Source organism: Oncorhynchus nerka, linkage group LG11, assembly GCF_034236695.1.
Source record: "Oncorhynchus nerka isolate Pitt River linkage group LG11, Oner_Uvic_2.0, whole genome shotgun sequence".
NCBI lineage: Eukaryota > Metazoa > Chordata > Actinopteri > Salmoniformes > Salmonidae > Oncorhynchus > Oncorhynchus nerka.
The window spans coordinates 42,305,321-42,323,108 of NC_088406.1; the positions used below are offsets into that span (position 1 = coordinate 42,305,321).

General features: G+C 48.6%; 1 protein-coding gene across 14 annotated transcripts in view; it reads left to right on the forward strand.

The window, feature by feature from the left end:
• The window catches only part of LOC115136895 (histone-lysine N-methyltransferase MECOM-like), a 202,613-nt gene that overhangs the window by 62,476 nt on the left and 122,349 nt on the right, over window positions 1-17,788 (forward strand). For all 14 annotated transcript variants that reach the window (XM_029672772.2, XM_029672778.2, XM_029672774.2 and 11 more), the window contains exon 2: window positions 1,937-2,292. In XM_029672772.2, the coding sequence (XP_029528632.2) occupies window positions 1,937-2,292 (356 nt within the window). The remainder of the gene's footprint in view (window positions 1-1,936; window positions 2,293-17,788) is intronic.

A 17,788-nucleotide genomic window follows, 5' to 3' on the forward strand; every position in this document is an offset into this window, starting at 1 on the left:
ACCATGCAGCCTGTGGACCCGCCCAGCACCAAGCCGAGCCCCAGCTAGCCAAACAATCTGAACCAGCGGCTGCTTCACTATTGACTCTCTCTGTCCCGCTCTCTCTCTCTCAATCTCTCTCTCTCTCTCTCTCTCTCTCTCTCTCTCTCTCTCTCTCTCTCTCTCTGTTAGAGGTGTTTCTGGGCTACTCTACTATCACAGTATAATCAAGCCCTTTCCTTCTCTTCAGACACTTGGCCCTGTTATCACAGCCCTGCACCACTTTCCTCCGTCTCCTGTTTATTTGAACTACCCCTACTGATCAAATATTTGTGTTTGGACCTTGTATATTTTCCCATATTATGTTCAATTGAAGATGGAAGATGTAGAGATGATCCTTCCTCGTGGTCCTTAGTGTTAGGTCGTAGGTTAGGGGAGGACTGGTTTTTCACTCTGGGTCGGAGAAGGCATAAGCCTCACTCACAACTCTCACAGGGCCATGTTAACTGTAATATGTCATTGATTTGTGCTTGATTACATGATTAGGGACTTATTTTGCATGGTGTATTTGTAGGACAATCATCTCCAGCTTCCATTTGGCTCATTCATCTCCCCTCCTCTTCCCTGTAACTACACTACATGACCAAAAGTATATGGACACCTGCTCGTCGAACATCTCATTCCAAAATCATGGGCATTATTATGGAGTTGGTCCCCCCTTTGCTGTTATAACAGCCTCCACTCTTCTGGGAAGGCATTCCTCTAGATGTTGGAACATTGCTACTGGTATTTGCATCCATTCAGCCATAAGAACATTAGTGAGGTCGGGCAGTGATGTTGGGCTATTAGGCCTGGCTCGCAGGCGGCGTTCCAATTCATCCCAACGGTGTTCGATGGGGTTGAGGTCAGGGCTCTGTGCAGGCCAGTCAAGTTCTTCCACAAATACCATTTCTGTACGGGCTTTGCTTTGTGCACGGGTGCATTGTCATGCTGAAACAGGAAAGGGCCTTCCCCAAACTGTTGCCACAAAGACGGAAGCACAGAATTGTCTACAATGTCATTGTATGCTACAGCATTAAGAATTCCCTTCACTGGAACTAAGGAGCCTAGGCCGGACCATTAAAAACAACACCATTCCTTCTCCACCAAACTTTATAGTTGGCACTATGCATTCAGGCAGGTAGCGTTCTCCAGGCATCTGCCAAACCCAGATTAATCCGTCAAACTGCCAGATGCCAAAGCGTGATTCATCGCTCCAGAGAACGTGTTTCCACTCCAGAGTCCAATGGCGGCGAGCTTTACACCACTCCTGCCGATGCTTGGCATTGCGCATGGTGATCTTAAGCTTGTGTGTGGCTGCTCGGCCATAGAAACACATTTCACAAAGCTCCCGACAAACAGTTCTTGTGCTGACGTTGCTTCCAGAGGCAGTTTGGAACTCGGTAGTGAGTGTTGCAACCGAGACCAGTGTTGCAACTGGCGGTCCTGTTCTGTGCTCTTGTGTGGCCTACCACTTCGCGGCTGAGCCGTTGTTGCTCCTAGACGTTTCAACTTCACAATAACACAGTTGACTGGGGCAGCTCTCGCAGGGCAGAAATTTGACGAACTGACTTGGAAAGGTGGCTTCCTATGACAGTGCCACATTGAAAGTCACTGTGCTCTTCAGTAAGGCAATTCTACTGCCAATGTTTGTCTATGGAAATAGCATGGTTGTGTGCTCGACTCTATACACCTGTCAGCAACGGGTGTGGCAGAAATAGCCGAATCCACATTTTTTAACATACTTTTGGTGATGTAGTGTATTCCCCAGGTTGCTGCTGTTAATTAGAATGTGTTCTCAGTCAACTTACCTGGTAAAATAAGGGTTAAATAAATCTAATAAAAAGCCGTCTACATTGATGCTGTACTTTAGGTAGAAATGCTAGAGCCTCAAGTTCTCTCTCTCCCTCTCCTTCAGTTAATGGTGAGGACTTTGCCCTCTACCCCTCTGATGTTCTGGATGATGTGTGTGTGTCGGGCGGATACCCCGCGGCACCATCCTCGGCCCCCCTAGCAGAGGACCACCGCTCCCCTGGCTTCTCCGCTGACAATGACACGTCTCCCCTGGGGCCGTCCCCCTTCCACTCTGCCATCTACATGACCCAGGACGAGCTGCCTGTTCCCCCCGACTTCCAGCTGCGCCAGTCGGGCGTCCCCGGTGTCGGTGGCGTCCTGGGCATCTGGGCACGGAGGACGCTGGATGTGGGCGAGCGATTCGGACCATATGTGGGCGAGCAGCGGGCGTGCCTGAGAGACCCCACCCAAGGCTGGGAGGTAGGAGAAACACTTGCTGTTTATTGTCTGAACAGGGGATTCTCTTCTCTCTGTTCTCTGTTATGGAGGGAGGGATGGAGGGAGGGAGGAGAGCAGGTCTTAGTTCTTCTGTTAACTTTGTCTCTGCCTCTATGTTGGTCTCTGGGTTTTAAGTGTCCCAGTTGCTGTGGCGTATGTTGCTGAGTGATGTGAGGTGATCTCACCTCAGCCCAGTCCAAAGGGGTAACAGAGAGTGTCCTCCAGGCAGCCCCTCTGTGGTCTGTATGCTCTTAGCTCAATTAAAATGAAAAGCTATAAATCCTGTCTTTAGCCCCAGTTAAATCAGCCAAACGCAATAATGGCCAGGCCGCCCACACAATCGAAGGCAGGGGTTACAGGACAAGGTCAGAGGTTAGGAAGTCAGGTGCAGCCTCTGTCTGTGTCAGCCCATGTCTCGTTTTACGCAGGGGAACAGGAGGGGGAGGGGAGGGGGGAGAAGGTTGAGGTCATAAGGGTATCAGTCTAATTGAGATCCCCCTAAACAGATCCTCTCCTCTCATTTCGGGATGAGAGACCTCCTACTCCTGCGAAAACACTCGGAAGTCTTTGTCCTTCTGTTAGACAGGACTAGCAACACCACGCATGACTGTCTGCTGGTTCAATCAAACGATCAAACACTAGATAGCATCAATGCCTTTTGATGAATAAAATCAAGGGTGTAGACAAAATAAAAAAAGATGATCTAACACTGGTACAGTATCATAACCTACAGAAGTCTCCCAACCCTTAGGCCCAATTTGACGCTAGCTGACTCCTCAGTGTTTGTAGAATATCATCTCTGGTCTATATAAATAGTTTGGGTTTGGATTTGGTTTGGATGGTGGAACGGTGGTCATGGTTAGACTTGCATCATCGACCATCAGGTCTAACTGAGTGGGTTTGGCTCCGACGGGACCAATAAATGGATTCACTCCCGCTGTACGTTTCTGTTCCAAGCAGCAACTTTTTGTTCATTATTTACTGCTACCATGAGACTCAGCACATCAATTGCCCCAATAGCGAAATTAAATCCTCTCTCTCTCTCTCTCTCTCTCTCTCCCTCTTTGATTTTTTAAATTATTTTTATATTTCACTAACATTGGGTTTGAATATGATTTTAAAAGTATCTGTCTCGCCCAGAGAGAGATTTACGGCTGGTTGAACAAGCTCTCGGCCCCTCTGTCTTTTTTTTCCCAGGGAAGGAAATAAAGGAAAAAGGTTTCATGAATTTTAATCCGGCGGTAATTTATGGGGAGCTTGAATAATATGTATTTAAAAGGAGCTGAGGATTATGGGAGAAAAGATGGGATGGCCGAGGAGGCAGCACTGTGTCATTATGTTTAATTACTTCACTGACAGCGGCCCATAACTCTTTCCATTAAGTAAATAAGTTGTAAAGAATTTATGATGAAATGCCACATTATTCAGAACGGATATTCAGTCATGACATCCCTGCATTAAATATGGTAAACGCCGTTAAGTCCCCCTCCATAGAAAGCCTCGCTCCATCGCCGCACGCAAACCGTCAATATGCCAATAAGCAAGAGGGTCTTTAAAAAAAAATAATAATAATTGATTTGGTAAATGTGAGTTAAGATAGATCTGTTTGCTTTCATCATCAATTCTGCGCGGCGTGCCGGGGTGATGTCACCGACCAGGGAGCGATAAAGCGGTAGCGCCCATCTTGAGCGAGTGATGGAGGGCCGTGAGCGCCCGCCGCCCGGGCCCTTGATAGACCGGGGGAAGTTTGTCACCAGGGAGGCCAGCGCTCCACGCCATCACCATAAATTTGGGCATTATTCATAAAGGAATATAGTGAGTTATAGCAGAGATGCTTTATGATTACAGGAATGAGGAGTTATGGGTAAGATAGCTTCAGTAAATAAAAGACAGCCAATGTGGTTGTGAGGGCTGGAGGTCCTCCTGCTTTTCACTGAGGGCACAACAAGCCCAACCAGTCAGACCAGGTGTGTGTGTGTGTGTGTGTGTGTGTGTGTGTGTGTGTGTGTGTGTGTGTGTGTGTGTGTGTGTGTGTGTGTGTGTGTGTGTGTGTGTGTGTGTGTGCTCGTGCATGCGTTGTATACTTTTCTATGTGGTTGCACGACAGATATACCTTGTTCACAGTGTTACGATATTTCCCTCTTTAAAAAAAAAAACTCTGCTTGTTTTACACGGTTTCATTTCAAACAAAATGGAGAGTGTGTTTTTCTACTGTATACAGGCTTCTTCTGGATGTCAAAATAATAACAACTAGAGGACATGAGAGAAGAATGAATAAAGAGAGAGAGTTTTAGAGAGCCATGCTCCAAAGAAAGAAAGAAAAGGAGAAAGAAAGGGTTTATTTGTATTTGACCTGGTGTTCTTCATTAGAATCAGCAGCCGGCCTCCATCGTCTCTCCCTCCTCAATGAGATCTCACAAAAGTCGACTCCAGACCTGCTCAGCCGAGGACTGGAACAAGCACCATTTAGTGGAAACAGCAGGGGAGAGGTGAGGGGTGATGAGGGTGTTATCAAGGGTTGATCTATTAGTGGAAAGACAAAACGAACTAACCTGTTGTCTGACAGCCCAGGGATCAGCATGTGTTGCCTCCCTATTACATTGGAATGTTGTCTTTCGGTTTTACTGTTGGATTTGATCAGGTTTATCACTGATAGATTGGAAATACATAGGTATAGCTATAATGTATGTAATGCTGGTATTATAGAAGTAGATCGCATGTATTATTGTCACATAAATTGGGTCTGTATTATATGGGAACAATAATAGAATGAGGGACATACTTTTCCCAAAGCAGTTGAATGTTACTTTTACACGCAGTGATCCTTTTCCCCCTGGATACTCACAACTAGTCCATATTCTCCTTTCTTTTCTGGAGCCATGGGGCACATTGAAATTCAAACACTGTTTGTGTCCGTCCTCCTCAGCTCAGCCCACCAGCAACAATGAGAGAGACGGCCCAGCGAGAGAAAGAGTTATCCTCCGACTCAATGAGTTTTCACTGGGTTTCACCCACTGCCTCTCGCTTCATCACACTGGCCCACGGTTTACAGGTCCGGTCCACCACACTGGGCGGGGTGGTGGGGGAGGGGCCGGGACTCAGGGCCTTTGTGCATCTCTTGAGTGGGGGGTGGGAGGAGGGTGGGTGGTGTGGTGGAGATTAGAAGTGCTGGGTGAATGGGGAGTCGAGGATTAGGTGGGCTGGTCTGGTCTGGGCCTGCTTTCCAGCACAGGGCACAGTAAGGAGGGGAGGAGGTGCATGGAGCCTCTCTGCTGGTTGCCATTCAGATACCATTCAGATACCATTCAGATACCACATCAAGACTGGCAGACAGACACGACTAAGGAGGGTGGGAGGGAAGTAGAGCTTTAGGCAGGTTGGGCTCAGGAGGAGAGAAGGGAGGGAGGTAGAGCTTTAGGCAGGTTGGAATCAGGAGGAGAGAAGGGAGGGAGGTAGAGCTTTAGGCAGGTTGGAATCAGGAGGAGAGAAGGGAGGGAGGTAGAGCTTTAGGCAGGTTTGGCTCAGGAGGAGAGGAGGGAGGGAGGTAGAGCTTTAGGCAGGTTGGAATCAGGAGGAGAGAAGGGAGGGAAGGTAAAGCTTTAGGCATGTTGGAATCAGGAGGAGAGAAGGGAGGGAGGTAGAGCTATAGGCAGGTTGGAATCAGGAGGAGAGAAGGGAGGGAGGTAGAGCTTTAGGCAGGTTGGAATCAGGAGGAGAGGAGGGAGGGAAGGTAAAGCTTTAGGCATGTTGGAATCAGGGGGAGAGAAGGGAGGGAAGGTAAAGCTTTAGGCAGGTTGGAATCAGGAGGAGAGAAGGGAGGGAGGTAGAGCTTTAGGCAGGTTGGAATCAGGAGGAGAGGAGGGAGGGAAGGTAAAGCTTTAGGCATGTTGGAATCAGGAGGAGAGAAGGGAGGGAGGTAGAGAAGGAATCAGGAGGAGAGAAGGGAGGGAGAGCTTTAGGCAGGTTGGAATCAGGAGGAGAGAAGGGAGGGAAGGTAAAGCTTTAGGCATGTTGGAATCAGGAGGAGAGAAGGGAGGGAAGGTAGAGCTTTAGGCAGGTTGGAATCAGGAGGAGAGAAGGGAGGGAGGTAGAGCTTTAGGCAGGTTGGAATCAGGAGGAGATAAGGGAGGGAGGTAGAGCTTTAGGCAGTTTGAGATCAGGAGGAGAGAAGGGAGGGAGGTAGAGCTTTAGGCAGGTTGGAATCAGGAGGAGATAAGGAGGGGGTAGAGGGAGTTTGAGATCAGGAGGAGAGAAGGGAGGGAGGTAGAGCTTTAGGCAGGTTGGAATCAGGAGGAGAGACGGGAGGGAAGTAGAGCTTTAGGCAGGTTGGAATCAGGAGAGAAGGGAGGGAGGTAGGTAGAGCTTTAGGCAGGTTGGGTTCAGGAGGAGAGGGGCGGGCCGGAGAGGGCGTGTTTTTTCTGCGCGGATAAGCCGTTGTCTTGAATGAATGCAGATGTCTCCTAACTGTCCCCCTGTCCTGTGTCTCCGACGGCCTGTCACCTCTGTCACCGGGGGAGAAAGAAGCCAAAAGAGTTTCACTCCCACCCAAAGGGACCCTTAATCCGCTGGCCCCAGCCTCTTTGACTGTCCCAGAGATGAACCCACACTGCAGTGTAGAGAGCCTGCAGCCACTGGGGAGGGATAAACCTCTCTGTCATTCACCAGCTTTCAATGAACACAAACTCTGAGACTCTCTCTCTCTCTCTCACACACAAGTACTTACAAATTCCAAGTAAGGTGGCCTGGCCTTGGGAACGATTTGAAAACAAAGTATCAGTGTATTGTTGTAGTCTTAATTCAACAGCAGTGAAGTCATTACATCACATTTTCAACATCCCTTATTACTCCCACTAAATGATGGCTAACTGGTGTCGTCGTGTTTACAGTTATAAGATGCGTTCCGAGTTTCAATGACCGTTGCCGCCTATAGCGTTAATGAATTGTAATAGTGGACAAAAAAGTGAATTGAAATCTGTGGTGGCGTGTAGAGAGAGGCAGAATGTCGGGTCACAATCCAATAGCCAGTGTACTGGAGTCAGTGGTGACCTAACAGCCCCCATCCATCCATCAACCCTTCCATCCATCCATCAATATATTCCTCCCTCCCTCCCTCCACCCCCCACCCTTCCATCCCTCCATCCCCCATCCCTCTATCCTTCCATCCCCCATCCCTCTATCCTCCATCCCCCATCCCTCCATCCCCCCATCCCTCTATCCCTCCATCCCCCATCCCTCTATCCCTCCATCCCCCATCCCTCCATCTCCCCATCCCTCCATCCCTCCATCCCTCTATCCCTCCATCCCCCCATTCCTCTATCCTTCCATCCCTCCATTCCTCTATCCCTCTATCCCTCCATCCCCCCATCCCTCTATCCCTCCATCCATCCATCCCTCTATCCCTCCATCCCCCATCCCTCTATCCCTCCATCCCTCCATCCCCCCCATCCCTCTATCCCTCCATCCCTCCATTCCTCTCAGAGGCTGGATGTTGAGGTTGTACAGGAACACTGCTACTGAGCACACATATGTTTTATAGAGGCCTCATCATCACACAGACACCTAATTGTAATGAGAGTTAAGCTTGCAAATGAAACCTGGCTCTGTTTTCTGGTCTTAGGAAGGGTGTCTGTGTGTGTCCGTGTCCGTGTTTGTGTGTGCATGTGTGTGTCCGTGTACATGTTTGTGTGTGCATGTGTGTGTCCGTTTACGTGTTTGTGTGTGCATGTGTGTGTCCGTGTACGTGTTTGTGTGTGCATGTGTGTGTTTGTGCGCTGAGTGAGTTAGTGAGGAAAGGTGGCTCCATTGTTCCAGTGCAGCCTGCAGCACGACTGTGACTGTGGCCCTCTGCGTATAGGGACCTTCTTCACCCCCCCCCCCCCCCACCAACCCGCTTACTGTTGGGGGAAATAGAGCTGTGCCCAGCCACCCTAATCAGCTTACAGCGCTAATTCATACCCAGCTTCAGTGCCTCAGCCCCAGCTCCAGCTCCAGCCCCATCTCCAGACCCTGCCGCAGTCCCCAGTCCAAGTCCTAACTCCAGCCTCTACCAGGCAGAACACATTGCCAACATCCTCCATCCCTGCATTCTCCACCTATCCACCAGCTTCAGCTCTGCCTCTGCTACAGGTGGGGGCCACACAGCACCCTTCCCCGTTTACTTGGAGTGTGCTCCATCTTCCAGGCCCTGTGGGGCGTGTGTGTGTTTACAGTTTGTGTGTGTGCGTGCTTGTGTCTGTATCTGCATGCATGCCATTGTCCACTCTGCCCCCTTTCGGGGCGATGAGCTTCCCTCCAATGTGACTGGAGGTCGATTGTCTTGGAGAGATGGTGTCTATTCAAAACAAAAAGACAAAAAAAGAGAGGTTGGGGGTCTTTCTCACTCACTCTCATTTGATTAGTAATCCCTTTCTTTGGTCTAATCTGTCGTGTTTGGTGGTGGTGGAAGGGTAGCTTGGGGGGAGAGGACTGTTATTATTGACGTTCTAATCTCGTGTGAGAGGAGAGAGGAAAGGCGAGCCACATTCAAAAGGCAGAGACAGAAAGAGAAAGAGACATAGAGAATTCCACTCCACGAGAGCACCGAGCGCGCATTCCAACAGTCTTGTCTCTAGGCCACTCTTCTCTCTTTTAGTCCAAGAGAAAAAAATTAATTTACAAATTAACGATTTCCCCCCTCTATTCCTAGCCCTCTCCTCCCTCCTTCTCCTCCTCTCTTCCCCTCTCTCTCCCTCTCTCTGTCTGGCTGTGGTATCTCAGCAGGGAGGGGAAGCTAGGTTAACTAATTGAACAGGGTCAGAGTGAATTGCAGCAGGACAAAGACAGGCATCAGTGGCCCAGCCAGAGGAGGGTAGATCCACGACAACAATGCCAGGTGAAGGAGAGTGTGGATGGATGGTGCGGGACGGGTAGCCTGAGGGGTCAGGGGTCACAGACCTTATTAGATCTCTGAAGAATAGGGTGACGTGTTTGGGTGGTGGGGGCGGGGGCTGGGGGGTTCACCTGGTAGAAAGGCTACAATAGAGAGGGGGAGGGAGGAAGTAGGGGGGGTGGGGGCACTCCATTAAAGCTAACTTCTGAACAGCCCACTCAGGCCAGACAAGTGTCTGCACACCGGATGCCCCATACTAGGCAGTGCAACACATCCTATAGGAAGGCCAAAGGAAATGCACAGAGCTTAAGTCAAACACAATGACCTATGTCTGTCTATATGTTTGTCTACGCCGTGTCTCTATAGGTACAACCAATCTCCGTTGGTTGATTCTAAAAACAGGTGCCATTAGCTCGTATCTTAGGAACTTAGTATAAATGGTAATACTGCCTTGTAAGACATGCTATAAGACATGCTATAAGACATGCTATAAGACATGCTATAAGACATGCTTTATTCTGTCTGTTTTTCAGTCTCTCGGTCCCAGCTTTGATGCACCTGTACTGACCACACCTTCTGGGTGGAAGCAGGGTGAACAGGCAGTGGCTCGGGTGGTTGTTGTCCTTGGTGATCTTTTTGGCCTTCCTGTGACATCGGGTGCTGTAGATGTCCTGGAGGGCAGGTAGTTTGCCCTCGGTTATGCATTGTGCAGACCGCACCACCTTCTGGAGAGCTTTGCACCTGTGCATCTGTAAAAGTTTGTGTGGGTTTTAGGTGACAAGCCAAATTTCTTCAGCCTCCTGAGGTTGAAGAGGCACTGTTGCGCCTTCTTCACCACACTGTCTGTGTGGACCATTTCAGTTTGTCCGTGATGTGTACGCCGAGGAACTTAAAACTTTCCACCTTCGATGCTGTCCTGTCGATGTGGATAGGGAGGTGCTCCCTCTGCTGTTTCCTGAAGTCCACGATTATCTCCTTTTTTTTGTTGACGTTGAGTGAGAGGTTGTTTTTCTGACACTATACTCTGAGGGCCCTCACCTCCCCCTGTAGGCTGTCTCATCGTTGTTGGTAATCAAGCCTACCACTATAGTGTCGTCTGCAAACTTGATGATTGAGTTGGAGGCGTGAGTAGCCACGCAGTCGTGGGTAAACAGAGAATACAGGAGGGGGCTGAGCACGCACCATTGTGGGGCCCATGTGTTGAGGATCAGTGGGGTGGAGATGTTGTTTCCTACATTCACCACCTGGGGGTGGCCCGTCAGAAAGTCCAGGGCCCAATTGCATAGGGCGGGGTTGAGACCCAGGGCCTCTAGCTTCATGATGAGCTTGGAGGATACTATGGTGTTGAATGCTGAGCTACTGTCAATTAACATAATTCTTACATAGGTATTCCTCTTGTTCAGATGGGTTAGGGCAGTGTGCAGTGTGATGGTGATTGCATCGTCTGTGGATCTGTTGGGGCGGTATGCAAATCGCAGTGGGTCTAGGGTGTCAGGTAGGGTGGAGGTGATATGATCCTTGACTAGTCTCTCAAAGCACTTCATGATGATGGAAGTGAGTGCTACGGGGTGATAGTAATTTAGTTCAGTTACCTTTGCTTTCTTGGGTACAGGAACAATGTTGGACATCTTGACTGAAGTGGTGACAGCTTGAGATAGGGAGAGATTGAATATGTCCGTAAACACACCAGTCAGCTGGTCTGCGCATGCTCTGAGGACATGGCTAGAGATGCCGTCTGGGCCGGGCAGTCTTGCGAGAGTTAACACGTTTAAATGTCTTACTCACGTTGGCCACGGAGAAGGAGAGCCCACAGTCCTTGGTAGCAGGCCGCCTTGGTGGCACAGTATTATCCTTAAAGCGGGCAAAGAAGGTGTTTCGTTTGTCTGGAAGCAAGACGTCGGTGTCCGTGACGTGACTGGTTTTCTTTTTGTAGTCCGTGATTGTCTGTAGACCCTGCCACATGCGTCTTGTGTCTGAGCCGTTGAATTGCGACTCCACTTTGTCTCTATACATCACCCTTTTCTCCAGTGTGCACTACCCTCTCTCTCTGACACACACATACAGTACATGTACTCTCACTCAGAAACACACACCTTAAATCGCAAAAACCCATGTTCACACACAGTCACCCAGACAGGAGTGAAAATGAGGAGACCCTTAAATGGGTGCACAGGAAGCCGAGGTGATGAATTCTATGTGCGGGGATACGTCCACCCAGCTCACAGTTACCTTATCTAGGGGCTCCCTTTAAACACACTGCTGATTGTTTCCAAATGGTCTCCTGGTGGGAGAGAAAGAGGGGGGAGATTGAAAGAGAGAGAGAGTTTGTGTGTGTGAGAGAGAGAGAAACAGAGCATAGAGAGAGAAACAGGGAGAAATACGGGCGCTCCAGGCACAGCCAGGCAGGACTTTTAGGCTAGACTCTCTTATATGGTTATTATGTCCTAGAATTCTCCTAGCAGTGTGTGTGTGTTTGTATGTGCATGCGTGTGTGTTTTTATGTATATGCATGTGTGTGTGTGTGTGTGTCATTTTCTCCTAGTAGCTCGTTCCTGTGTGTTATATGAGTTTGTGTGTGGGAGCGTGCGGGAGCGTGTAATGTGACCATGTCAGTTTTGGAAATGTGTGTGCGACTCACTCGCTCCCTCTCTCCCTTGTCCCAGTTCAAAGGCTAATGGGTGTGGGGGTCTGGTTTGAGAGCTCATTACCAGGTTAAGAGCTAAAACACAGGCAGGCAGGCCAGCATATTCAGACCCTGACACAGAGCAACACCATAGTCCTCTTCCAATTACTCCATATTGCTCCTCCAATTACGGTAGAGCAGATCCAATGGGAGAGCTGCCACCGTGGAGAGGAAGCAGAGGCCCGATGGCTGTAATGAGGTCCTAACCCATACAGTGGGCCATTATGGCATAATGCTTTAATTTGAGCCATATGATAGCCATTGCGTGTCTAAGTTATTGAAAAGTCTATATTTGTGAGCTTACCCTCACCTCTTTATGTGGCCTGGGTTCTGAGAGTTGTTGTAGACTCCATAGAGAGAGAGAGAAACACAAGGGGTATTGATACGGTGCCCTGTGGCACACCTAAGAGCTATCGCTTAAGACTAACACCCCAAACTTGATATTGACATATACCCATACCAGGCCTGAGTTCAAATATTATTTGAAAATACTCAAATACACTGTGATGCATTTACCCCAGTTATTTGAAAAGAGTATTTCAAAGAAGTATTCAAAAAAGAGTATTTCAAATAAGTATTTGAAAATACTGTCAAGTACAATTTGGTAGACTGTTTTGATTTTACAAATAACAATTCAAATTGTTTTAGGCTGTGTATTTGAAAATACTCAAATATACAGAAAAATTATTTTAAATACCAGATAGTCAAATACACATGTATTTGAACCCAGTTCTGACCCATACCATATTATTAGTGCCCTGAGTTTATCCTTACCAGTGACCACATAACTTGATCAAGAAGAACTCTGGGCCTTACTCTAGTTTAACTCAGGGCCTATCTCTTAGAGTTACACATTGATCCCATTAACACATGTGGATCCATGTAGCTGTGTTTGAGTGAGTGTGTGTGGAAGCGTTGGGATCTTCCAGTCAGATCTGAAATAACACTACCTTATGTCATAGTTGTGCTTTTCTTAGAAATCATCCCAGCAAAAACATATTGCGGTGCACAGTACATATGCTGTGAATCAGGTTTCATTTGTGCCAAGCTATATTTGCTATTTGTATACGTCCAGATCAACTTCAGGAATGTTATTTTAACTTTGTTACGTTGGTATATTTTTCATATCCAACATTGTTCATTGTTTAAAGAAATAAATGAAGTAATAAAAAGCCAACTCTTATTGGATTAGACGGCAAGCATATCTTCATGTGTTTTGCATTACTCTTTTCTAAACTTCTGTGTGAGGTAAGTGACTGAGGCTAGACATGGCAGTCACCCTGCAATCCACACATAAATGCAGCCCACTCATCCGCGGACAAAGTGGGACAGATAAAGTTTCTCCTCCAACCGCTGAGAAAGAGAGAGGGTGTGAGAGAGAGAGAGAGAGAGAGAGAGAGAGAGAGAGAGAGAGAGATAAAGGAGAGAGAGATAAAGGAGAGAGAGAGAGATAAAGGAGAGAGAGAAAGAAGGAGAGAGAGAGAACGAGAGAGAGATAAAGGAGAGAGAAAGAACGAGAGAGAGCTAGAATAATAGAGCAATAGAGTGAGAGAGAGAGAGAGAGAGAGAGAGAGAGAGAGAGCTAGAATAATAGAGCAATAGAGTGAGAGAGAGAATGTCAGAGTGAATGAAACAATGAGCGAGTTAAAGGATGTACGTGTCAGTGAGAGATTGGGAGGAAGAAAAGGGACATGCACTGACTGGGAGATAGATTCCCCGGCGCTTTGAAGGGAACGTTCTGAAGTGTCCCCGTGCAGTCCCATAATAGGATTTTCCAGACTCCAGCAGGTATTCTGAGTGGGACTTTGTTTCTCAGGACTCCCAGATAAGGGTTAATGGAGCCCGATGGTTCCTCGGCCGCACAGACGCTCGGGGAGGCTACGCCACTCCCACCCATTGGCCTGCTTTGTCAGCACCAATCCGTCAGAAAGGATTTCTCCCCCGGACTAAAACTCAGCAGCCATTTCTGACACATCCAACAAACTTAATTGTTGTCTCCCGCTCCTGGCGCAGGCCTGTCAAGTCCTAACGAGTCTAACATCTTCCACAAGGATGAGAGAAAGTCTCACGGAAATCAATTTCTCAGCCGATTACACTTTGTCATCAGCCAAAACAAAAAAAAGAAAAGGACAGAGAGCAGAGCTGTGGGATCTCTCTTCTCTCTCTCTCGCCTCTGATTGTTCCCTCTTTTTCTTCGGGCCCATTTTTATGGTCGCTTCCTTTCCCCTCCAAGACACATTATGACAGGCATTGTAATCTCTTTAGAGCCGTGGGGACCCTCTCTTTCACACTCCTCTCTGGCCCTGAGTGACAGCGGGACAGGGTCCAACTGCTACCCAGAGCCATAAATCAACCCACCGCCTGGCACGGCTGGTGCAATGCTGGACCGGCCTACACTTCCTGAACCACTACCAGTTCCTGCAGGGGACAAAAAGGCCTTTGTGGGTTTCTTTGGGCAAGCCAGATACAGGTCCTCTCCCTTTGAGAGCGCTGAGGTTTATGAGCGACGCTGCCGAGAGGAGCTGTGGGAGGGCAGGCCAAACCAGAAGGAGAGAGAGGGAGTGGGGGGTGGGGGGTTAAGAGGGAGAAAAGGATAGTCCAAGAGATGTGACAAACAGAAGGAAGAAGATCATAGGAAGAAAAAAGGAAGAGGGAGAGAAGTTGAGAGCCTTGCCATGACCTCCTCCAGTGAAGTGCCTACGTTTTGTCCCTCCCCGCTGGGCAAAACCTTTGTTCCACATCATTTCAACCCAAAGAATCGATGTGATGACATTGAATCAACGTGTGGAAACGTAATTGGGTTTGCAAACTTCTAACTTCTAACTTTCACGCAACTTTTAACCACAATCCAATGACATGGTGAAATGTTTCTGTTGATTTCACGTTGAATTCACGTTAGTTGACAACTCAACCAAATATCAATAAATAAACTGACGTCTGTGCCCAGTGAGTCTTCATTTATCTAACAGATTCCTATTGTTTACCCCCCACCCTACTCTCACTTCAATAAACTATAGAAACAGCCAGCAGTTCAGTGTCCCAGACCAGCCCTCTTCATGATGATCCTGTTCATGTAAACAGGGGCCACCGTTTTACCTTAGACAAAACAAAATTAATAAAGCTAGGTGCAAAACTGAAACAAAAAAACATTTCAGGCTTTCCCTCACCAAAAGTGGCCTCCCACACCCCGTTTCCCCATCCTCCATCCAACCTCCATCTTACCTCAGTGCTTCACCGTCTCCACCTCAGCGTCAGCCAGTTAGAGACGACTGTTTTCTTTGGGACACAGATCAAGACATTACAACCGCCCCATGGCCCCAGGGGGACCATGTTGGGATGCTGTTGTGAAGCTTCTGACTCCGCCGTAAATCTGGTGTGGGTGTCCCATCTCCGCGGTGCCTGTGCGATGAGAACGCCAATGAGGCGTGAGGGTGAACATTCCTGGGCCGTTCTCACAGAAACCCCTGGGTTTTCGCTCTCGGCAAAGTAACACTTTTCTCCCTCTTCTGACTGGTGCGTCTCTCTGCAGCTGCCCAGCTGTCTATCTTTCCACCCTACTGGAATGGCGCTCTCCTCCATACTCCCAGACTTTTAGTGTAAAACTTTTCCCGGGAACTTTGCTTATTTAACGTATAGCGCCGTGTTTGTGTTAAATGATGAATATGAGGCACCGTCATGTGTGTTATTCCACTGTCTATGAAAGATCGTTCTACTGCCAAGCGGCTGTGCACCAATGTGGATTTTTCCCATAATCCACCAGCAGTATTGTGTCTGTGTTGTAGTCGAGCTACAGAGCTCTCAGTGTGTGAAGTCTGTGGAGTCTGCTAATATAATGAGTAGAGAGTAGAGACTGTGCATGGCCATGAATACACTTCCAGGGAACAGCCTTGTTAAGACCAAGTGCCTGGGAAAGATTGTGGTTATTCTGGGTTGTAGTAGGTAATGGGGGAGATTTGTGGTCGGTAGTGGTAGCAGTCGGGGGACTGTGTGTGGTTGTTAGGCCATAGAAATAGAATTACTAGAGGCGAGAAAGCTTCTCAGACCACAGCAATGTGATTGGACCACTCATGGGAAAACTCAATATGGCCGCCGGTCTGCCCATCACAGAACATTGACTTGAATGAGAATGTCTGCTCTAGAAATTATATTTCTATGGCCAGGGCTGTGGCAAACAGGTTGTACTTGGTGTAGCTCTAGTCTACTGTGTGTGGTGGTCTGGGTTGTGCTGGATCCGGGGCCTGTGTACCTCAGACTCTCCTCATGGGCCAGGCCTGTTGGAGCCTCATCCTGCTGCAGCCTCAACCTACTGCAGCGGTGGCAGGCTGGGTCCGGGGCCTGTGTACCTCAGTCTCTGCACACAACAGACAGGTTAGCCACGTTAGCCAGATTTTTCACCCAAATGGAAATTCTGCCTGTCACCTCTCCTGCCGCCTCCAACCGCCTCCCCTGTCCAATCCGTCACTCCACGCCGCCGGCCGTGCAAATAGGCCTGCCACTCTCACTGTCATCAGGGTAACGGATGTCCCGTCATTACTGCAGGGCGGGGCGAGGTGCACCCAGGTCCACTCCCCAACCCACCCTCTCTGGTGATGAGCTTCCCCTCCCTCAGCAGTTGGTTAGGAAGGAAGGGCAGTGTAGAAAGGAGGAGGCGGGTTAACACCCCCATCACTCCCTCTCTCTCCCCTCCACCCCATCTCTCTGGTCCAGACTCAAAAGCAACCATAAGGAGAAAATAAATCGCATCCACCGCCCGGACTGGTAACCCAAACGGCCGTCATAAATAACGGGGGCCTATTTGAAGGGGAAGATGGGGGCATTAGAAGCTATTTACACTGCGGTAGCCATGCCATCGATCACGAGCAGGCGGCCCATAGATAAGAGAGCTCTGATGTCATGGTTATTTATGATGATCTCTGACAGTAAGGCTACAAAGAGATTTTCCGGCCGACAGCTCCATCCGTTTTTTTGGGATATGATGCATTCTGTCGTCAGGGAAACAATCAGGGGTGGCTGCCACAACGGCCGGCGGAGCGCCACGGATGCCTGCCCCTGATACACAACCCCTCAATCCAGCCCTCCCTCCCTCGCCATCCAGACAAATGGCATAAGTGTGATTAGGCTCATAAAAAGGGGGGAGAGGGGAGACCTCTGAGCCAGTTATGTCTCTGTCCCACAGCATCATGTACAGTAGTAGGAGACTATGAGGCTACATGGAAGCCTATGGAAGAGCATATAGAGAGTGTGGACACACTGGTGGTGGACACACACACCGCTACACACACACACACCGGCATGTTCGCTGGGGCTGGCGTTACACACACAAGGCCCTAGCACGCATACTGTACCAGTCAAAAGTTTGGACACACCTACTCTTTATTTTTACTATTTTCTACATTGTAGAAACTAAAACTATGAAATAACACACATGGAATCATGTAGTAACCAAAAGAAGTGAATGAAATCAAAATATATTTCAGTTTTCAGATTTTTGAAAGTAACCACCCTTGGCCTTGATGACAGCTTTGCACACTCTTGGCATTCTCTCAACCAGCTTCATGAGGAATTGCTTTTCCAACAGTCTTGAAGGAGTTCCCACATACGCTGAGCACCTGTTGACTGCTTTTCCTTCACTCTGCGGTCCAACTCATCCCAAACCATCTCAATTGGGTTGAGGTCGGGTTAAGCTGGTTAAGTGTGCCTTGAATTCGAAATGAATCACAGACAGTGTCACCAGCAAGCACCATCAAACCTCCCCATGCTTCACGGTGGGAAGCACACATTCAGAGATCATCCGTTCACCTACTTTGCGTCTCACAAAGACACGGCGGTTGGAACCAAAAATCTCAAATTTGGACTCATCAGACCAAAGGACAGATTTCTTGGCCCAAGCACGTCTCTTCTTATTATTGGTGTCATTTAGTAGTGGT